The 19,930-nt window shown below is 41.1% G+C and overlaps 1 protein-coding gene across 1 annotated transcript; it reads left to right on the forward strand.

Annotated features, from left to right (window-relative positions):
- On the forward strand, positions 1 to 11,231 carry LOC140194577 (granzyme A-like). The gene is made up of 5 exons (XM_072251797.1): positions 1 to 61; positions 2,922 to 3,081; positions 6,456 to 6,618; positions 8,865 to 9,131; positions 10,979 to 11,231. Exons 1-5 carry the CDS (start codon positions 1 to 3, stop codon positions 11,126 to 11,128), a joined length of 801 nt encoding a protein of 266 aa, XP_072107898.1. The 3' UTR covers positions 11,129 to 11,231.
- Positions 11,232 to 19,930: the final 8,699 nt, after the last annotated feature.

Below are 19,930 nucleotides of genomic sequence, written 5' to 3' on the forward strand. Positions count from 1 at the left end.
ATGAAGTTACTGAAGTATGCTCTATATGTTCCATTGGTTTCCTTTTTCTTAATTCCAGCCTGTAAGTAACAAAATAAGCACAACTTTAAAATATCACATTTGTTTTGGAATTTATTAAAATACTGTTTTCGTGGTATAATCTGTTCCTTATCATATTTTAAGACTACCAACCTACATTTTTAATGTTCGATGAACTACAGTGATGACTACGTCTATTAATCTTCTTTCATGTTTACTTCCTTGTTTAGAGTATACCAAATAGCAAATTTAAGAAAATTTCTGAGAGAAATATATATTTTGCTTGTCTATTTTCTTGTAGGTCTAAATGATAATATTGAACATGATGAAGCAGTTTTGTTGCTTTTTTTGTCATTGAGAAAGCTAACAATTTTCTTCATCACAGTGTAAATGTTACATCGGGCAGATGTGTGAGTCAAGCAATATCATAACCACCAAATGCAATGATCCAGTTTGGTGTACAGTACTTCATTCAGTTCTCATATTGTTATCTCCTCTGCACTGGAGAAAGGAAGCATGGGCTGGATGATAGTTTCAAACAAGATCTCTGTTCAGTCATAGAAACATAGAAAATAGGTGCAGGAGTAGGCCATTCGGCCCTTCGAGCCTGCACCGCCATTCAGTATGATCATGACTGATCATCCAACTCAGAACCCTGTACCAGCCTTCCCCCCATACCCCCTGATCCCTTTAGCCACAAGGGCCATATCTAACTCCCTCTTAAATATAGCCAATGAACTGGCCTCAACTGTTTCCTGTGGCAGAGAATTCCACAGATTCACCACTCTCTGTGTGAAGAAGTTTTTCCTAATCTCGGTACTAAAAGGCTTCCCTTTTATCCTCAAACTGCGACCCCTCGTTCTGGAGTCCTCAAAGGTGCTTTCATATCTCCATCCCACTTTCAATCAGACCCCTTGTACTTTTACTCTAGTCTAACAAAGAGCAAGCCAGGCTCAACAAATCACATGTCATCGTCAGACTAGGCACTTCATAGCTGTTAGGATTTCATATTGAATTTCAGATTACAAGGCGTGTCCAGCTTGCTTATGATCTGGCCACTTCAGATAAAGAATCAATAACCCGGAAGATCAGTTCTTTCCTTTCCATAGTTGCTGATATATCTCATTGGTATTTCCAGCATTCTCTTCTAGATTTCCAGCAGATATTGCACTCTGCATTGCACATTTCCAGCATATTTGAATCTCTAACTCCTTTGCCCTCATATATCTATCTCCACCTCTTCCAAACAGTTTCACAAACCTCTGCCATCTTCTCTTAGTCTGCACCGCCATTTACCTCATTCAGCCTCTCTGGGTCACAGACATTCCCTTTATTCTACTCCCCTTTCTTTTCAATTTTCGGTTTTTACTAGTTTTGATGAAAACCCACCTCCTTGAAACATTAACCTTGTTTATCTGTCCACAATCGCTGCCTGACCAGTTCTTTCTACTATTACAGAGATATTTTGTTTGATAAGATGTGAGCTCCTTGTGATTGTTTTCTGCATTATTGACTGCCTCCCCCCATCACTATCAACACACTGCACTGTACCACCACTGGCTGGCTTTGAGACTATGTTAGACGGAAATCAAAGAGACCACAAGCAGCAGTGTGTAGGAATGGTTTCTGCTAAGGGAGCTGGAGAAATGTGACACTCTGAAACAGGTAGCTTTCATCCAAAAAAACAGCCTCAACCAATTTTCCTGGTCATTCTTCATAGGGAATCATAAACACAAAAGATTCTGAGAATGCTGGAAATCCAGAGCAACGTATACTGGAGGAACAAAGAGTTGACGGTTTGGGCTCAGACCTGCTAACGTTTTGTATGTGTTACTCTAGAGAGTATCGCAGCCTGATTCTTATCATCAAATTCACCTGACCTCTAACTTTGGCAGGAACTATATTTTAAATTTAATTATTATCCTTAGTGCATTCACAAGATTTGGCAATCAATGGCAGGATCTGAATTTATTGCTCATTTGCGCTAAAGAAGGCTGAGCTGACTTCTTGAGGAGTCACTGCCCATGTTGTGAACACTCCCAGAATAACGCATCTTCCATGCCAGCTGTTATGTGACGTGGAGGGAAACTTGTAAGTGGTCCTGTCCTTCTCCTGGGTGGTCAAAGCTGCAGACTTCTAATGCACTGTCAAAGAAGCTTGGGCAGGTCACTGTCGTGCATCGTGTACAAGGCACAGAATGGAGCCATGTTACTCCAGTTGTAGAGAGGCAAGACCTCCACTGATTGCCCAGCTCGAAGTGCCTTAAAGATTCTGACACCAAACCGTCTCTTCAAATCCCTGAAACAGGCTGATGCAGAGTCCATAACTTCTATTACTATGTGGGATGAGGGCAAATAGCATTTGAGTCACTCAGCAAGCTGACTTGGAAATGTCTAATCAGTCCTCTATCAGCTCATTCTTTCTTTCTGTCTGAATCAGAACTAGTCATTTCGGCCTGCCATCATTTTGGCACAGTTTTTTTTGGTGTAGTTTGGTCTGCTGGGCATGTCTGACAGCCTTGACAGCGACGCCACATTATACAGACAGAAAATCATAACCTGATCCTAACAGTTGCCCTGACTCCTACATCTACTTACTGAATCTCTTTCTTTTTCTGCTCCACCCAGCCTTCCCCATCTAATCTGCTACTGAAAAATTACTCCTTTTGTCACCTTCTAGTTCTAGTGGAGTGTCCCTGGACCTGAACGCTAACTGTTCCCCTTTCCAGAGATGCTGTCTGACCTGTTGAATGTTTCCAGTTTTTATTTTATAGTTGAGCTGCTTTTGTTGAGGACAATTAGGGGTGGCTAATAAATATTCAACTTGTTAGTGGCAGTCACAGCTTAATTCTGAATAAAGAAAAAGCATGAGAAATAAATTTTATTGCCTACTATTTATTACAGATCATGGAGAAGAAATTATTGGAGGTCATGACGTTAAACCACATTCAAAACCTTACATGGCATCCCTTCAAAGGCTTAGCAAGCGAAGCAAGTATTTTCACTATTGTGGAGGAGCTTTGATCAGGCGTAACTGGATATTAACTGCAGCACACTGTGAAATGTAAGCTACATTGTGTTTGATTATGAAATAAATGTTAACTTCCATAATGGGCCTAGCTCTGTTGCTCCATCAAATAGATCCAGCCATGGACTCCTAGGAGTAGGATTATTTTACAAGTTACCTTAATATTTTAATAAATTCAATAATTCACAAACTTCAAGCATCATGGTAGGGAAGTTATTGGAGAGGATTCTTGGGGATAGGACTTGTATGCTTTTGGGAAAAATACGACCTTTTTAGTGACAGCCAGCATGGCTTTATGTGGAGCAGGCCATTTCTTACAAAATTGATTGAGATTTTTGAGGAGATGATGAACATGTCTAACAAGGGTAAGGCAGTGAATGTTGGATTTTACTAAAGCATTTTGACAAGGTCTTCATGATAGACTGACTCAGATGAATTAACATGCATAGGATCTACAATAATATTTAGTTTGGATTCAAAATTGACCTGCCCATAAGAGACATGTTGTAGTGGTGGAAGGTTGCTATTCTGGCTCGAGGGCCGTGACCAGTAGCATTCCACAGGGACTGGTGCTGGGGTCTCTTTAAGGGGAGGGGGGAACGTCGACTCAGACCATGAGAGGCCTGTGTCGGGCATTTTCATGCCTTACAAGGCGCAGATTGGAGGTCTATGTGGGGTGCCACTCCTCGCACAGACTAGAGCAATGTGTGATTAAGTGCCTTGCTCAAGGGCACAAACACGCTGCCACAGCTGAGGCTCGAACTAGTGACCTTGAGGTAACTAGATGAATGCCTTAACCACTTGGCCACGTCCCCAACACAAAGGGGAACATAAGGGGAAACCTCTTCACTCAGAGGGTCGTGAGGGTGTGGAACAAGCCACAAGTGGTGCATGCAAGCTCAATTTCACTGTTTAAGAGAAGTTTGGTTAGGTACATGGATGGCAGGGGTATGGCGGGCCATGGTCCTGATGCAGGTCAATAGGAGTAGGCAGCTTAAATGGTTTGGCACAGAACAGATGGCCAGAGGGTCTGTTTCCATAGTGTACTTTTCGATGACTCTATTAAGAATGCATATGGCACACCTGTCTTAATTGGTCAGGGAAATGAGTAAGGATGATGTACCTATATAAAACTTCAGTTAGACAGCATTTGGGGCATTGAGTGCAACCCTGGTCACCCCATTGCAGGAAGGATGTGGAGCTCTGAAAAGGCTGCGGAAGTGGTTTACTGGGATGCTGCTTGGATTAAAGGATATGAGCTATCAAGAGTGATTGGACAAACTTGCATTGTTTTCTCTGGAGGATCAGAGGCTGGGGGGGGGGGGGAGGTGGGAACACCCAAACAGAAGTTTAAAAGCTATGAGAGACATAGATAGAGTAGATAGAATCTTTTCCCCCAGAGTGGAAATGTCATACGAAAGGACGCACTTTTAAGATGAGAGTGGAGAGTTTAAAGAAGTACAGGAAAGGCTTTTATATACAGACAGTGTCAGGTGCCTAGACTGGCTGCCTGGAGTTATGGTAGAAGGAGATAGAATAGTAGCATTTGAGAAGCTGTTAGATAGTCACATGAATATGCAAGACATTGGTGGTAAGTGGATCATGTGTTTTTTAAAGTTAAAATCTGTCCCAAGCCTTGTGGCCCATCAGGTCGGTGCTTATTCAAGATTCAAAGATTCAAAACACTTTATTGTCATTCTAACCATACATCAGCTCTGCAGGGCAGAATGAGACAGCGTTTCTCAGGAGCAGTGCAATCATAACATAACAAACGCAACACTAAATAATAAACATAACAATAAATAGTAAAACACAACAGCCACATGTCAGTTAAAATCAGTTATAAGTGTCCAGTGCAAGTTAAAAGTGTCCAAAGCAGAGTCAGGTGGAGCAGCTATTTAGCAGTCTGACTGCCTGTGGGACGAAGCTGTTCAGTAGCCTTGTGGTTTTAGTTTTGATGCTCCTGTAACGTTTGCCTGATGGCAGAAGAACAAACAGTTCATGGAGAGGGTGTGAGGCGTCTTTAATGATGTACCGTGTCTTCTGGAGGCATTGACTCTGAAAGAGGTCTTGGACAGAAGGTAGGGAGACCCCAATAATCTTCTCTGCTCCCCTAACCATCCTCTGCAAGGCTTTTTTGTCGACAGCACTGCTGCTGGAGTACCAGGTTGTGATGCAAAAGGTCAGCACACTCTCAACCACACCTCTGTAGAATGTAGTTAAGATGTTAGTGGGGAGTGATAATTGTTTAAGCTTCCTCAGAAAGTGCAATCTCTGCTGGCCCGTTTCACAATTCCAGTGGTGTTCCTGGACCAGGTGAGATTGTCCAAGATCTGCACCCCAAGGAACTTGATGTTTTCCACTCTCTCCACTGTGGAGCCGCTGATGCTGAGGGGTGTGTGCTCAGGCTGAGACCGTCTGAAATCGACGATAATCTCCTTGGTTTTGGTGACATTAAGCGTCAAGTTGTTATCCCTGCACCAGCTCTCTGGGTGTTTGACCTCCTCCCTGTACATAGTTTCATCATTTTTGCTGATGAGCCCCACCACTGTGGTATCATCTGCAAATTTAATGATCAGGTTCTCCTTGAAGCTGGCTGCACAGTCATGTGTTAGCAGTGTAAACAGCAATGGGCTAAGCACACAGCCTTGTGGGGATCCAGTGCTCAGTGTGATGGAGTCAGAGATGTTCCTGCCAACACAGACTGACTGTAGTCTCTCTGTCAAGAAATCCAGAATCCAGCAACACATGGCAGTGCTAAGGCCAATCAGCGACAGTTTCTCCACTAGTCTCTGCGGGATCATGGTATTGAACGGATTCTGGCATAAGTGGCATTATGCTGGTTTCTATGGCGTGAAGCGACTGAGAGTACAGTACGAGACTCCCCTCCCACCCTCCGGATAGGACGCCAGTCTATCGCGAGGTTAACCCCCAACATTTGCCAGTACCCATTTTCAGCTGGGTGGACTGGAGCAGTGTGTGGTTAAGTGCCTCGCTCAAAGACACAACACGTTGCTTTGGCCGAAACTCGAACCCACAACCTTCAGATCGTGAGCCCAGCACTCTAACCACTTGGCCACGTGCCACACGGATCATGTATAGGCAGAAGAGATTGAGTTTACTTCAGCATTGTGTTGAGTGCAGTGTGGGCTGAAGGGCTTTTTCCTATGCTGTACTCTTCCATAGGCATCAGTATAACCATCACTGGCAGAGCAGATGGCCAATCCTAAATCATCATCTGTGTGACATAAAATAGGAGTTAATTTACAATTTGTATAACTGTTAATTATTTTGCTCAACCTGGTATTTCCACTCTGATTTGGATCTAATTGTTGTCAACCTGTTGGATTTCTGCAAAGCAATTTTTAATGGCAGCAAAATATTACTTTTCTATCCTTTTTTATTAATAGCCCACCTAAGGACATGAAAGTAAACCAGTCTCCTCAAGTGGTTCTTGGAGCACATACTCTTTCACCAAATGAGAGGAGTCAACAAACACGTTATATTCGCAAGCAGTTTCCACATCCAGAATACAGCAAACAAACTTATGAAAATGACATCATGCTGCTGCAAGTACGGATCCGCTTTTTCTTTCATTATCACTTGCTGAGTTTAGAATATTTCATTTAAGTGATAGCCACGTTTCAATGTGAAGAAAAAATAGCTGTTGTAGGTCTTCAATCCCATGAATTAAACACTTCAAAGTTTCAAAGGTACATTTAATGTCAGAGAAATGTATACAATATACATCCTGAAATGCTTTTTTTCACAGCCATCCCCAAAAACAGAGGAGTGCCCCAAAGAAAGAACAACAGTTAAATGTTAGAACCCCAAAGTCCCCCCCAGCTCCCCTCCCTACTGCGCATAAATGTGAATAAAGCAACAGCAAAGACACAGACTTGCAGTTACCCCAAAGCCTTTGCGTTTCACCTGGTTTCAACATACCACAGGCTCTCTCTCTCTCCCTAATAAGGGAGAAGGAGGTGTTTCTGTTTTCACAGCGAGTGGGGAGGCATAACAAAAAACTCGCTGGTTTATGATGTTAAAAGTCCATTACATCGCTTTTTTTGAGCCCTGTACCCAAAAACCTGGGCACACAGCCGCAGTAACCCCAACTTCCCCAACAACACATGGGTCTCCTGCTGTGACACCAACCCTTGATCCACCCGTCTCCAGACCCCCGAAATCCTAGGCTTCCAAATCCGAGCCGGACTCTTGGGCCAAGCCCTTGGCTTGCCGAACAACAGCCAGATGTGAAACCCCAAAAGCGCGTCTCATTCCCACAAAGAACCGAAGTCAGCATGTAACTCTAGGTCAGGGTCTTCAAAAGAACCCTGAAAGGGAAAAATAAAGATATTAAAGATGGAAGTATTTAGAATGAAAAATAAATCTTCATCCACTAATAATCTTAGTTGCAAACATCTCATCAAACCATTTATTAATGCCATTATTAACTAAAGACTAAAATGTAAGAGCATTTCCCAAATGGAAACTCTGAATCAAGTTTTCATGATCTTCCAAAAGATCAACCAATAGTCTAAATCATTTATCCTTTCACCCACTTTGACATCACCCTTACAAAGACATACCTGTTTCAAGTCACACATCTCCAGCATGCTTTGTACAGGCTCGATCAGCAAAATAATTCACCAATAATATCCAATTCTATGCACTAAACCAACACTTAGCATCCAAGAGCAATTTGAGCTCAACCCAAGCAGCAACCCAGCAGAAATGAGAGGGTTTGTTTTAAGCTAGGCCCCCAGGAGGAAACCAAGCACCTTGGGTTGCTCACCCATTTTACTTGATACCCTATTTTATTTTCCAAAGAATACTCTGAAGAATGAAATCAAATAAAGCAGGCAGCCAATTTAAATCAAGTTTTCCACCAGTTGACTTAGAAAAAATTGGCAGGAGTCAATAAATATTTTGATGGTAGCTTAAAAAAATGTGTTGGTAGAAGCAAGCAAGAGGAAAACAAAAAACTCATAACATTTTAAAGTAAATGTATAAAATAATAAAAATAATAACAAACCCACCTTTTATCCTCTATAAATGTCCAATGGCCCGTCAGTTGCAACTGAGGTCTTGCACCGCAGTCAAGCTAAGGTTTTATACATTTAACAAATTAGTTATTGCCCTATTACATGGAATATCATGTGCATTTACTGGCCTTGGTTTGCTGTCTATATACATTCACTAATGTAATTGGCTGCTCTTCTCAGTTCCTAATATCACTTTTGCTGATAGCAAGGAGCCTGAAGAGTATTATCTTATAGCAACAAATGATGAGGAAGGAAACTTCCACGCCACAACTATCATTGTCTACAAGGTTTATTTTTTGAAAAGATCAGTGCTAGTTGCCATCATTTCAGAAAACCCAGTCTTTGGTTTGTGAGTAAAACCCCCATCACCCTGGACATGCCCTCTTCTCATTGCTACCATCAAGGAAGACAGAGAGAAGCCTGCAGACGCACTCAATGTTTCAGGAAAATCTTCTTCTCGTCTGTTATCAGATTTCTGAATGGACAATGAACCCATGAACACTACCCCTGTCCTTCTTTCCCTCTCTTTCCACACTATGCATTTTATATATATATATAAAATTGCAATATATATATTGCAATTTATAGTTTTATTATTGTGTATTGCAAAGTATTGCTGCCGCAAAACAACAAATTTCATGACCAATGCCAGTGATATTAAAGCTGATTCTGATTTTGTAAAAAGTTTTAATGACAGGCATGCATTCGTATAACAAACTCCATGTCACAACATGCCTATGAGTGAATGATATATCTCTTAAATTCCCATTTCAGCTTAAGGAAGCAGTGACTCTGAACAAGTTTGTGGATGTTCTGAACCTGCCTAACTCGGGAAAAGATGCGAAAGCTGGAGATAGTTGTAACGTTGCAGGCTGGGGGACTACTAGTGTTGGAAAACAACAGTTGCCAAAGGTGCTGCAGGAAGTAAATGTAACTATCATAGACAGGAATCTGTGTTCTAAATATTACACCTACCACCCTGCAATAACTACAGATGTGCTCTGTGCTGGTGACAAAAAAGGAGGCAAAGATTCCTGCCAGGTAAGTATATACATGAGGTGAAAATAATTCTAAAATTCTAGATTTCTAGGTAACAGGAGACAAACTGAGAAATCCTTCTTACAAATATTGTTGTGTTCAACATGACTTTGTGGTAAAAGCAGTAGGGCAAATGTTTTTTCCACACTCAGGCTGTTCCTCCTAGAACAGTTTTGTCATGTGTGTTGGATAGAAGCCAACCCGTCTACCAATCAGGTTTCGATGCTACATTCCCAAAGGAGTCAAAAACAACATTCAGGAAAGCAAGAAATAAAATATTTATTCACCCTCATCATTTGGGACATCCTATGTACAGTATGTGACTGGTTTTAACTGCTGTTAAAACAAATTAATACTAGAAGAGAAGTAATCATTCCTCACTGTCACCATATGTACGCCACAACAGGGTTTGCACGGCAAGATTTGCCAATCTGTAATTTTGCTTTTCCTTCAGGATTTAAACTAACTCATGAAACTTGTTTGTGACCACAGCAAACCGTGGACAGCTATAATGTTATAAGCACCTCAAAAGTATTCAGTATGGGATGTTCAGCATAAAGAAGCCATTCTTGGACAAGACAGTATGTACAGTCTCTTTGTAACTGGATCTTGGTCTTCTTGACAGAAAGACCCCAGTCAGTCTGAGTTGGCAGCAACATCTCAAGCTCCATCACACTGAGCCCCAGGGGACTGTGTAATCGGCCCACTGCTGTTCATCCCGAGCCCCACACCCCTGTACTGCTTCCTCCCACCTGCCTAGCAGCAGTTCTTAAAAACAACCTCTGCATCGCAGTGGAGGCACCGGCAGAGGCCGGGGATTTATGCCAGTGTCACAGCACGTCAGCACACAGCAGTGAGGAGTCAAGCGGTTCACGCTGGCTTCACAGTCCAGCAGCATCATTTATAAAATACCATAACGACCCCTTTTAGAGCTGGTTCCTCTTGCACTCTTTTGGCTAGGAATGCATAATCAACACTAAGTGAGGTATCATACGGAGGAATGGGAACCGTACCTGGCCTCTTTGATCTCAAGACTTGGACAGAACATAGGTCTGGTGATCAATTCCCTCATTAGGGATAGATGAGTTGTTTAAATATTGTAACAGCTTTTCCTAGTTGGCTGATTACAGGGACCAGGATGGATGAACATGCTATTGGAGGCTTGGATACCTATATAACCATATAACAATTACAGCACGGAAACAGGCCATCTCAGCCCTTCTAGTCCATACCCAACTCTTACTCTCACTTAGTCCCATCGACCTGCACTCAGCCCATAACCCTCCATTCCTTCCCTGTCCATATACCTATCCAATTTAACTTTAAATGTCACCATCAAACCTGCCTCAACCACTTCTGCTGGAAGCTCGTTCCACACAGCTACCACTCTCTAAGTAAAGAAGTTCCCCCTCATGTTACCCCTAAACTTTTGCCCTTTAACTCTCAACTCATGTCCTCTTGTTTGAATCTCCCCCACTCTCAATAGAAGAAGCCTATCAACGTCAACTCTATCTATTCCCCTCATAATTTTAAATACCTCTATCAAGTCCCCCCTCAACCTTCTACGCTCCAAAGAATAAAGACCCAACTTGTTCAACCTTTCTCTGTAACTGAGGAGATGAAACCCAGGTAACATTCTCGTAAATCTTCTCTCCTAATCAGTCCTTCTCACTTATCTATATGAGCTACAACCCAATAATTAATCTGGCCATTATTTGCATGATGAACTCAATGGGTCATTTTTATCCATCATTTATTCTTTTTCCCAATTTACCTTGTTACGTGAGGCAATTTGTTTCCACAGTGACCCCGACACAGCTGATGAGAATCTTCTCTTACTCTCATTTCAGGGAGATTCAGGGGGTCCACTGGTATGCAAGGGAAAATTCAGTGGAATTGTTTCTTTCGGATGCAAGTGTGGAGTACCCCACAAGCCAGGCGTTTATACACGGCTCTCAGAAAAATATCTCTCCTGGATTAAGAACATCATTTCAAAATGAAGTTTTCAGTGATATTCTAAATTGTTATAACGCTTGCAATAATGTCTTAGAGTCTAGTTATGTGTTTTTTTTTCTGCAGAAATGTTATTTGATAGTGATTATAGTGGTGCTGAATGATTTAAGTCACCAGGGTTAGTAAAACAGGCACCCCGGCACTAACAATCCGTAGACCCAAGCTTGAATCCCATGACAGCAACAGTGGAATTTAAATTCAGTTAATGACATTTAGGAGAGGTTAAAAAAAATACTGATTAATCTGAGTGCTGATGATCACTTATCACTGGATTGTCATTGAAACCCATCTGCTGCCCTTCTGGGAGAGCAGATCCACCATTCTCTTACTCATTTTGACTAACGTAACTCCAGGCACGTAGTTGGCTCCTGACTCAACACATCTTTCATTTGTTCCTATTAAAGGCATCCGTTACTCTTGCGAGACCGTGGGTCTGCGCCTGGAAAGTCTTCACTCTCCAGGGCGCAGGCCTGGGCAAGGTTGTATGGAAGACCAGCAGTTGCCCATGCTGCAAGTCTCCCCTCTCCACGACACCAATGTTGTCCAAGGGAAGGGCATTAGGACCCATACAGCTTGACACCAGTGTCATCGCAGAGCAATGTGTGATTAAGTGCCTTGCTCAAGGACACAATACATTCCCTTGGCTGGGGCTCCAACTCACGACCTTCAGGTTGCTAGTCCAGTGCCTTAACCACTTGGCCACATGCCCACACATTTGTTCCATTGCTCTTGTATTCAAGCAAAGAAGTAAATGTGGAGACAGATCCTATGTCATTGACCCAGCCACTGAATTCAAACACAACAGAATTCCTTCGACCATTGTTGACTTCATGACTCACAACTAGGGACTGGTGTCTAAATTTTGAAATTCACAGACTAGACAACTTTCAGCCTGATGTAATTACTCTTACTGAATCAGACCTGACAAACAATTTATCACTACCCTTGGGTACATCTTGTCCAGCCATAACATAGATCCAGCAGAGGTGGTGGAACAGTGATAGATTGGTTGCAAGGAACAGGAGTCCTCAGTGTTGATTACAGACTCATGAAGTCGCATGGCAATAGGGCATACATGAGCAAAGAAACTTCTTCACAATTACCATAGATCATCTTTCCTCATTTGGTGAATCAGTGCTCCTCCTCGCTGAACACCACTTGGAAAACCACTGAAAATAGCGAGGGTTCAGAATAAACTCTGTATAAGGCTCTTCAAAGTTGATCACAAAGTGTGGCTTGGTGACATCGCCAATGATCAGGTTACCTGAATCCTGAAGGTTTTTAGCTGTCAGACTTAAGTGAAGCAACTCGAGGAATAATAGAAGATGAAGGCAGTCCAAACCATTGACCATCATTTCCTGCTATAGATGCTACTGATGCTCTGAGTTCTCCAGCATTTTGTTTGTTGAACCTTCTTGATCTCATACTCAGCAACCTACGTGTCGCAAATGCATTTGTCCGTGATAGCTTTAGGCAGAAGCAACCATCTTAAAATCATTGCGAGGATGTCCCATTCCTGCAGCAAAGCCACATACTATCATGCTTGGGGCACTACAAATGTGCTCCATGGTATAGTCTGGATGCTAATGAGACAACTTTGCCCCATCTCTTGCCATTCCCACACTGACATGTCTGACGATGGCTTCCTCTACTACCATGTTGAGGTCAGACACAGGTTGGAGGAGATACATCTCGTATTCCATTTTGGTAGTCTCCAACCTGATGGCATAAACATCAATCTCTCTAACTTTTGATAACTTTCTCTCCTCCACAACCCTCCCCCCACAACTTTGTTTTCCCTTTTCTCTGCAGCCCCTTCATCATTTTCCCCATTCTCAGGACCTACCCATCATCTTCAACCTCCTCTGATTCCCTGCCTCCTTCACTTTATTGCATAGTCTTCTGTCCTTTTCCATCAGATTCTTTCTTCTTCGGCCCTTTGTCTCTTCCACCTATCACCTCCCAACTTTTCAAGACATGCCTTTTTTCTTCCCTCCACCGCTCTTTTCCCTTCACCCTCTCACCGGGTTGCACGTAATAGTTAGTGCTCCTCCCCTTCACCCACCCTTTCATTCCGGCTTCTGCCTTCTTCCTTTTCAATCCTGATGAAGGGTCTCAGCCCAAAACATCGACTGTTAATTCCTCTCCATAGATGCTGCCTGATCTGCTGAGTTTCCCCTGCAGCACTTGCCCAAACGTGGGATCAGTACACCTATGTAAACCCACTGAAGCTAAAGGGGTCAATGAGAAAACACCACAGTGGCTGGAGTCATTTCTCCAATGAAAGGTTATTGTGATTGTATTGGGTCATCATCCAAGTTCCACAACACACCTGGTAGAGTCCTAAGCATAACCATCTTCAGCTACTTCATCAAGAAATTTCAGTGTTTTCTGATGATTACACAAAGTTTAATTCCATTTGCAACTCTTCAGAAAATGAAGTTGTCCATTCCTTCATACAACAAGAGCTGGTCATATTGGTATGATTCTCATCAACTGATAGATAACTAATAAAAAAAATCCCCAATTCTGGCACTTGGAATGCTTGAAATAAAAGAAAATTGCAAGTGTAAACAGGAGAGCAGGTTGTGCTCCACCTCTGCATGGACCACCCACCATTATTCTTGTAACTATTGTGTTCTGCCCTTGCATGAATCACCGCCCATTATCTACCTGTCATTTTGCTGATCTTTACCACTGTGTAATTGCAAAACCGTGTGGCAGAATTCAACTTTTCCAGCTTGCATGTACTAAAAACAGACTTCACCTGCTTTAGTAACTATCGTTAGTAAGCTGTAAAATGAGATATGTAAGGGATGCTATGCATAAAACATTTAAGTGTTCTTTCACATCAAATAAAAGGATCATGCAACTTCAAATGCTTCTTTGTCTTTCTGTCACATAAACTATTGAAATCTGGCCACACAATGTTTTGCCCATATCCGTGGTAATGCATATGAGTAATGATTTTAGTGATAACATCAACTCGGTACACAATGATCAACTGATCAAGGAAAATAAAATCATCCTGGACTGTTTTGATGAAGAGCCTCAGCCTGAAATTTCAGCTACTTATTCCTCTCCATGGACTGAGCTGCCTGACCTGCTGAGTTTCTGCAGCATTTTGTGTGTATTGCTTTGGGTTTCCAGCATTTGCAGAACCTCTTTATTTATAGTTGATCATTATTTTGATTGATAATCAAGATTTGAACAGGAAAATGTGTTCGCTCTACTAAGCTAGTCCTTCCTGTTGCTTTCTGGGTCTCCCCTTGGTCTCTCCAGGACAAAGAGTTGAAACAGTCCTTCATGACTCGGTCAGTTCAGAATCTGAAACTGAACCACCATTTCAAAGCAAACCACTTCTAAGTCTTACATCCTGTTTAGCTTTTAACAGTTCAACTTAACCTTTCAAGTTATTTTAAGATACTCACCACAGACAATTAAAAAAATCGGTTTCCCGCCAACACAGGACATGAATTTCTCCATCCAACAGCTGTTATGTACTTTTCTATCTGTGTTTCACATGCAAACTATAATTCTTAAAGTCAAACTTAAAACTATAAACAGCAATAGCCTTACAACACTATAACAGTAGCATTATAGTGGAGTTATAACTTGGAATTATTTTTCTCACTGTATAATTTAAACCAGTATTTTAGTAATTGCTTATTTTGCATCACTACAGCTGCAGTAATGAATCCCTGGTTGAAAGTAAGACAAATTTCTTTTTGAGAAGAAAAGGCTCAGGCTGTGAGCCTGCTCTGCGATAATTTGCTCTTCTGTGTGATTTACTGTTCTGCGATAATTTCCTCCTCCGTGTGATGAACTGAGGCTGTGGCTATGGCCGTAGGCTTGCTCCGGGCTTCGAGTCTGTGCACTCACATTCATTCTGAATGCTGCTTGCTTGCTTTCATTGTTTGCAAAAAATTTTCTCTCTGCACATTGGGAGGTCATTGGATTTTTTTTAATCTAATTTTTTTTTGTTCAGCATAACAAAACTTTCAATTTCCAGATACATTTACATTTCTTCCCCTCACAGATATCAGCTATCAGAACATTTCCATCAAAATACAGACGTCACCACAACATCCTATACAAATCCCTTATTAGTATAGCAGACAGGTTTACATCTACATACTGCAGAAAAGTTTGCCATGTTTTATGAAAGCTATTTATTTTTGTGTGTACCATACATGTCAAAAAGTCCAAAGGAATGTATTCCATGATTAATTTACGCCAACCAAAAAGACCAGGAGCCTTATTGGATATCCAACAAAGTAAAATGTTCTTCCTTGCACAAAAAGTCAGGATGTTAAGAAGTTTTTTTCTGATGTGCATTAATAATACGACTGCTGGGTAAGCCTAAGAGAAAAGACACTGGGTCCAGTTCAAGCTCCATCTTCAGAATCTTTTCCATTTCACCCAAAATATCACTCCAGTATGCCTGAAGTTTGGGACAAGTCCAAAAACAGTGGGTGAAAGTTCCAGTATTTACTTTACTAAACATCGGATAAACCCCCATCTTAAATTTTGGAAGATGATCTGGAGTCAGGTGGGCTCTATGCAGAATTCTGAGTTGCAGTGCTTTAGTTCTATTACAAACTGAAATTTTCTTTGCATTATCACAGATGTCATCCCATGTCTCAGCTGTAATTTCTACTCCCAGCTCTTCTTCCCAGACCCTTCCCAGATTCTTAGCCTCTCTACAAGAACATTCCTTCAGGATGATGTATAAAGTACTGATGGAGACTTCGCCCTTAGAACAAAACACCCTCTTTTCTGTCAGAACTATATAAATCAGTTAACAATGATGTTTTTTCTGTATATAATCTCTTATCTGAAAGAAACGAAAAAGATCCTTGTTGGGTATGTTAAATTTCTGTACTATTTGACTAAAAGACATCATCGTTCCTTCATCAAACAAATCTTCCAGATGGAAAATACCCTTCGAAATTCAAAGTTTAAATCCAGAATCCACTATGCCAGGCTGAAAATCTGGACTGTCGGTTATTGGAGTGAAGGGTGATATTTTCACTGCGTTGCCCTCAATTTGTCGCAACGCCCTCTAAGCCCTGACTGTATTAATTGTTATTGGATTGTGACAATATTCCTTAACTATTGAAGAAAAGCAAATTAATAAGAGGGCATTTTGCTTGTGAAGCTTCAATGTCCAGCCAAATTGAGGAGGGGTCCCTGCAAACCCAGTCAACCACATAAGATAAAAGGGAACTTAATTGATATTTTTTAATGTCTGGAAAATCCAGACCCCCTAGACTACTGGGAAGCTGTAACTTAGACATTTTAATACAGGGTCTTTTTTTGTCCCAGATGAAACAAACAAACCAGGCATTTATTTTTTTTTAAGTATTTGTTGGGTAAAAATGACTGGAATCATTCATATTGGGTAGAGCAGGCGAAGAAGAATGATCATTTTGAGCAAGGGTATTCGGCCAAGCCAAGAAATGGGAAGAGTGCTCCATCACTCAAGGTCCTGTTTGATTTTGTCAAATAACTGTGTAAAGTTGGCTTTCAACAATTGATCAAACGTAGGTGTGTTAAATATGCCTAAGTAAACAAAACCTGTCTGCGACCATTTAAAGGGGAAAACACCCAGAGTGTCAGGTACCTGCTACAGATTCCCCAGAGACATAGCCTCTGATTTAGTAAAGTTGATTTTATAACCTGAAAAGGCACTAAATGAATTGATACATTGTATAAGGTGATGCACTGATATAGCAGAGTTTGATAAGAAAATTAAAACATCATCCACATACAATGTAATTTTATGTGACTTTAGTCCTATGTCTGGAGCAGATATTTTGAGGTCTCGCCGAATAGCCTCAGCCAATGGCTCGATCACTAGTGTGAAAAGTAGTGGTGATAAAGGGCAGCCCTGCCAGCTGCCCCTCAGAATAGTAAAATTATCCGACCTAATACCATTAGTGGGAATCGCAGCCAAAGGGTCATTATAAAGAACCTTCACCCACTTAATAAAATTATTGCCCAAACCAATTTGTTTCAAAGTGAAAAAAGATACAGCCATTCGACACGATCAAAGGCCTTGTCTGCATCTAAGGAAACCACCAAACCGTCCACTGCCTGTTGCTGACATGACTGAATCACATTAAGTAATCTTCTGATGTTGTTAGACGATCTATGGCCTTTTACAATACCCATTTGATCCTCCTTTATGATAAAAGATAACACAGTTTCTAATCACAATGCTAAGGTCTGAGATAAGATTTTAAAGTCAACACTTAACAATGAAATAGGCCTGTAGGAGGCACAATCTTCAAGGCTCTTTCCTTTCTTATGAATTAGGGAGATATTAGCTTCTCTCAGTGATGGTGGCAGGAGACCACAATTAAATGCATGATTGAACATGATTAGCATAGGTTCTGATAGTAACCCTGTGAACTCATTGTGGAATTCACTGATGAAACCTCCTGTAAGTCAATCCTTGGCATTATGCAATGAGAGCAGGTAAGCTCTCCCATTGTCCATCCTTCAAATAATGTCAGTAAGCACCAATCATGTGACCATTCATTTTGTTAGAACTTCGCTTTGGTTTGTTTCCACATGCATCAATATTTCAATTGCCAACACATTTCTGAAGTGCTTCAGTGCCAATTAACTGCTTTACAATGAGCTCATGTAACCGATTCTTCTTCTCCATAATTTACTAAACAATTAGTATAGAGCTGTAGTTAGGTATCAAACTACTGATCTGCTGATGGTAAAGGCATGAGAAAGGATGAAACAACAATCTTGGGCATAAAGGGCCTGTTTATTTTTGTAGGAATAAGAAAATGGTTTTTGCTCATTTGTATTAAAATCTCTGCATGAAACTCCAAATGACATGAAATAGCAATCTCTTATTTGAAAGAAGGATCACTCCAGACAGTCAATGAAGGTATGTGACTGAGGTGGAAGAGATTAAGTGCATACAGGTTGTGCTGGCCCATCACTATTTAAGGCTGTTTGGGCTGAATAGACAGTTAAAATGAATAAGACACGAGAGCTGATTCAAATTTCAAAGTTCAAAATAAATCTATTCTCCAAGTATATATATGTGACCATATACTATTTTGAGATTCATTCAGAGATTCAGAGTAGAGCAAAGATTTGCAAAAGATGAACTGCAAAATGAAACAAATAAGAATAACAAATAAATAAATAATATTAAGAAAATGAGTTGCAGAGTCTCTGAAGGTGAGTCCACAGATGATGGAATCCGTTCAGTGTTGAGATGAGTTAACTACTCTGGTTCTGGAGCCTACTGGTTGAAGGGCAACAATTGTTTGTCTTTGGATGTTAAACTCCGCTCGGGACTGGATGAGGACTGGAAGAGAACCCAACTGCTGATTCCAAACTAATTGTTCAGTTAATTTTTTCTCTATTTTTTTCATAAATTGATTAAAAAATAGTGCAGAAACAGAAATATATATTTAAAAATAGTGAGGTAGTGTTCATGGGTTCAATGTCCAATTAGGAATCATATGGCAGAGAGAAAGAAGCTGTTCCTGAATCACTGCATGTGTGCCTTCAGGCTTTAGTACTTCCTTCCTGATGCTAACAATGAGAAGAGGGCATAACCTGGGTGATGGGGGTCCTTAATAATGGATGTCACTTTCCTCAGGTACCTCTCCTTGAAGATGCCTTGGGTATTACAGAGACTAGTACCCAAGGTGGAGCTGATAATTTTATGGCTTTCTGTAGCTTCTTTCAGTCCTGAGCAGTAGACCCCACCCCCACCTCCAACCCCTCGCCGTTCGTGACAGTAATGCAGCCTGTCAGAATGCTCTCCACAGTACATCTATGGAAGTTTTTGAGTGTATTTGTTGACATGCCAAATTTCTTCAAACTCTTAATGAAGTATAGTCGCTGTCTTGCCTTCTTTATAACTGCATCGATATGTTGGGACCAGGTTAGATCCTCAGAGACCTTGACACCCAGGAACTTGAAATTGCTCACTCTCTCCACCGCACGTATTCGTTATTGCAATTATTCTTTAAATATTAGTCACTGCTTGTTTACTGCTAGATATTTCAGAGTACTTTCCCGTTCTGTTATCAGAAACTCACACCATCCTAGTTTCAAACAAGAGAAAATCTGCAGATGCTGAAATCCAAGTAACACACACAAAATACTGGAGAAACTCTGCAGACTAGGCAGCATCTATGGAAAAGAGTACAGTCGATATTTTGGACCAAGACCCTTCAGCAGGTGCCTGAAATGCCGATTGTACTCTTTTCCATAGATGCTGCCTGGTCTGCTGAGTTCCTCCAGCATTTTGTGTGTGTTACCATCCTAGTTTGTTTGGATTGAAGACTCTAATTTCAGACTGATCAAAATCATCTTCAATCTTCAAATAAAAGATTATCCCTTCTCCCAGGAGGTCCCCTAGCATAAGGTTATTAATTAACCTTTTTCACAAATATTAAATATAAAATAGTCTGATCCCACCTAGTTTCCGAGATCAGTATGATGTGGAACACATTTCTCAAACACTTCATGCACCTATGCTCCACCCCATTATTCTCCCCCTTCACTTAGTTTTTCTGCCATAACACTTTTTCCATTCACCTGAACTACTCTAATGGCATTTAAATGCTTCACTGGTTTCAGTGCCTTTCCTGAGAACTCATGTACGACTTATGAATTTTCTGAGAAGTCATATGCCACTTGTGAATTAATAGGTGATATTTGAGCAAACTGAATAACCACATCCTCAGCTTTCATTATATATAGATAACAGGTTCATCTAGTCACTGTTCAGAACTGATTGC

This window comes from Mobula birostris, chromosome 3 (genome assembly GCF_030028105.1).
Source record: "Mobula birostris isolate sMobBir1 chromosome 3, sMobBir1.hap1, whole genome shotgun sequence".
NCBI lineage: Eukaryota > Metazoa > Chordata > Chondrichthyes > Myliobatiformes > Myliobatidae > Mobula > Mobula birostris.

What these genes read in the sequence shown, in the direction of transcription:
- LOC140194577 (XM_072251797.1), top strand. Translation starts at nt 1, where the DNA reads ATGAAGTTACTGAAGTATGCTCTATATGTTCCATTGGTTTCCTTTTTC. An exon ending in ACTGCAGCACACTGTGAAAT is followed by an intron (nt 3,082 to 6,455) that starts GTAAGCTACATT and finishes TTTTATTAATAG; the next exon opens with CCCACCTAAGGACATGAAAG. An exon ending in ATGACATCATGCTGCTGCAA is followed by an intron (nt 6,619 to 8,864) that starts GTACGGATCCGC and finishes TTCCCATTTCAG; the next exon opens with CTTAAGGAAGCAGTGACTCT.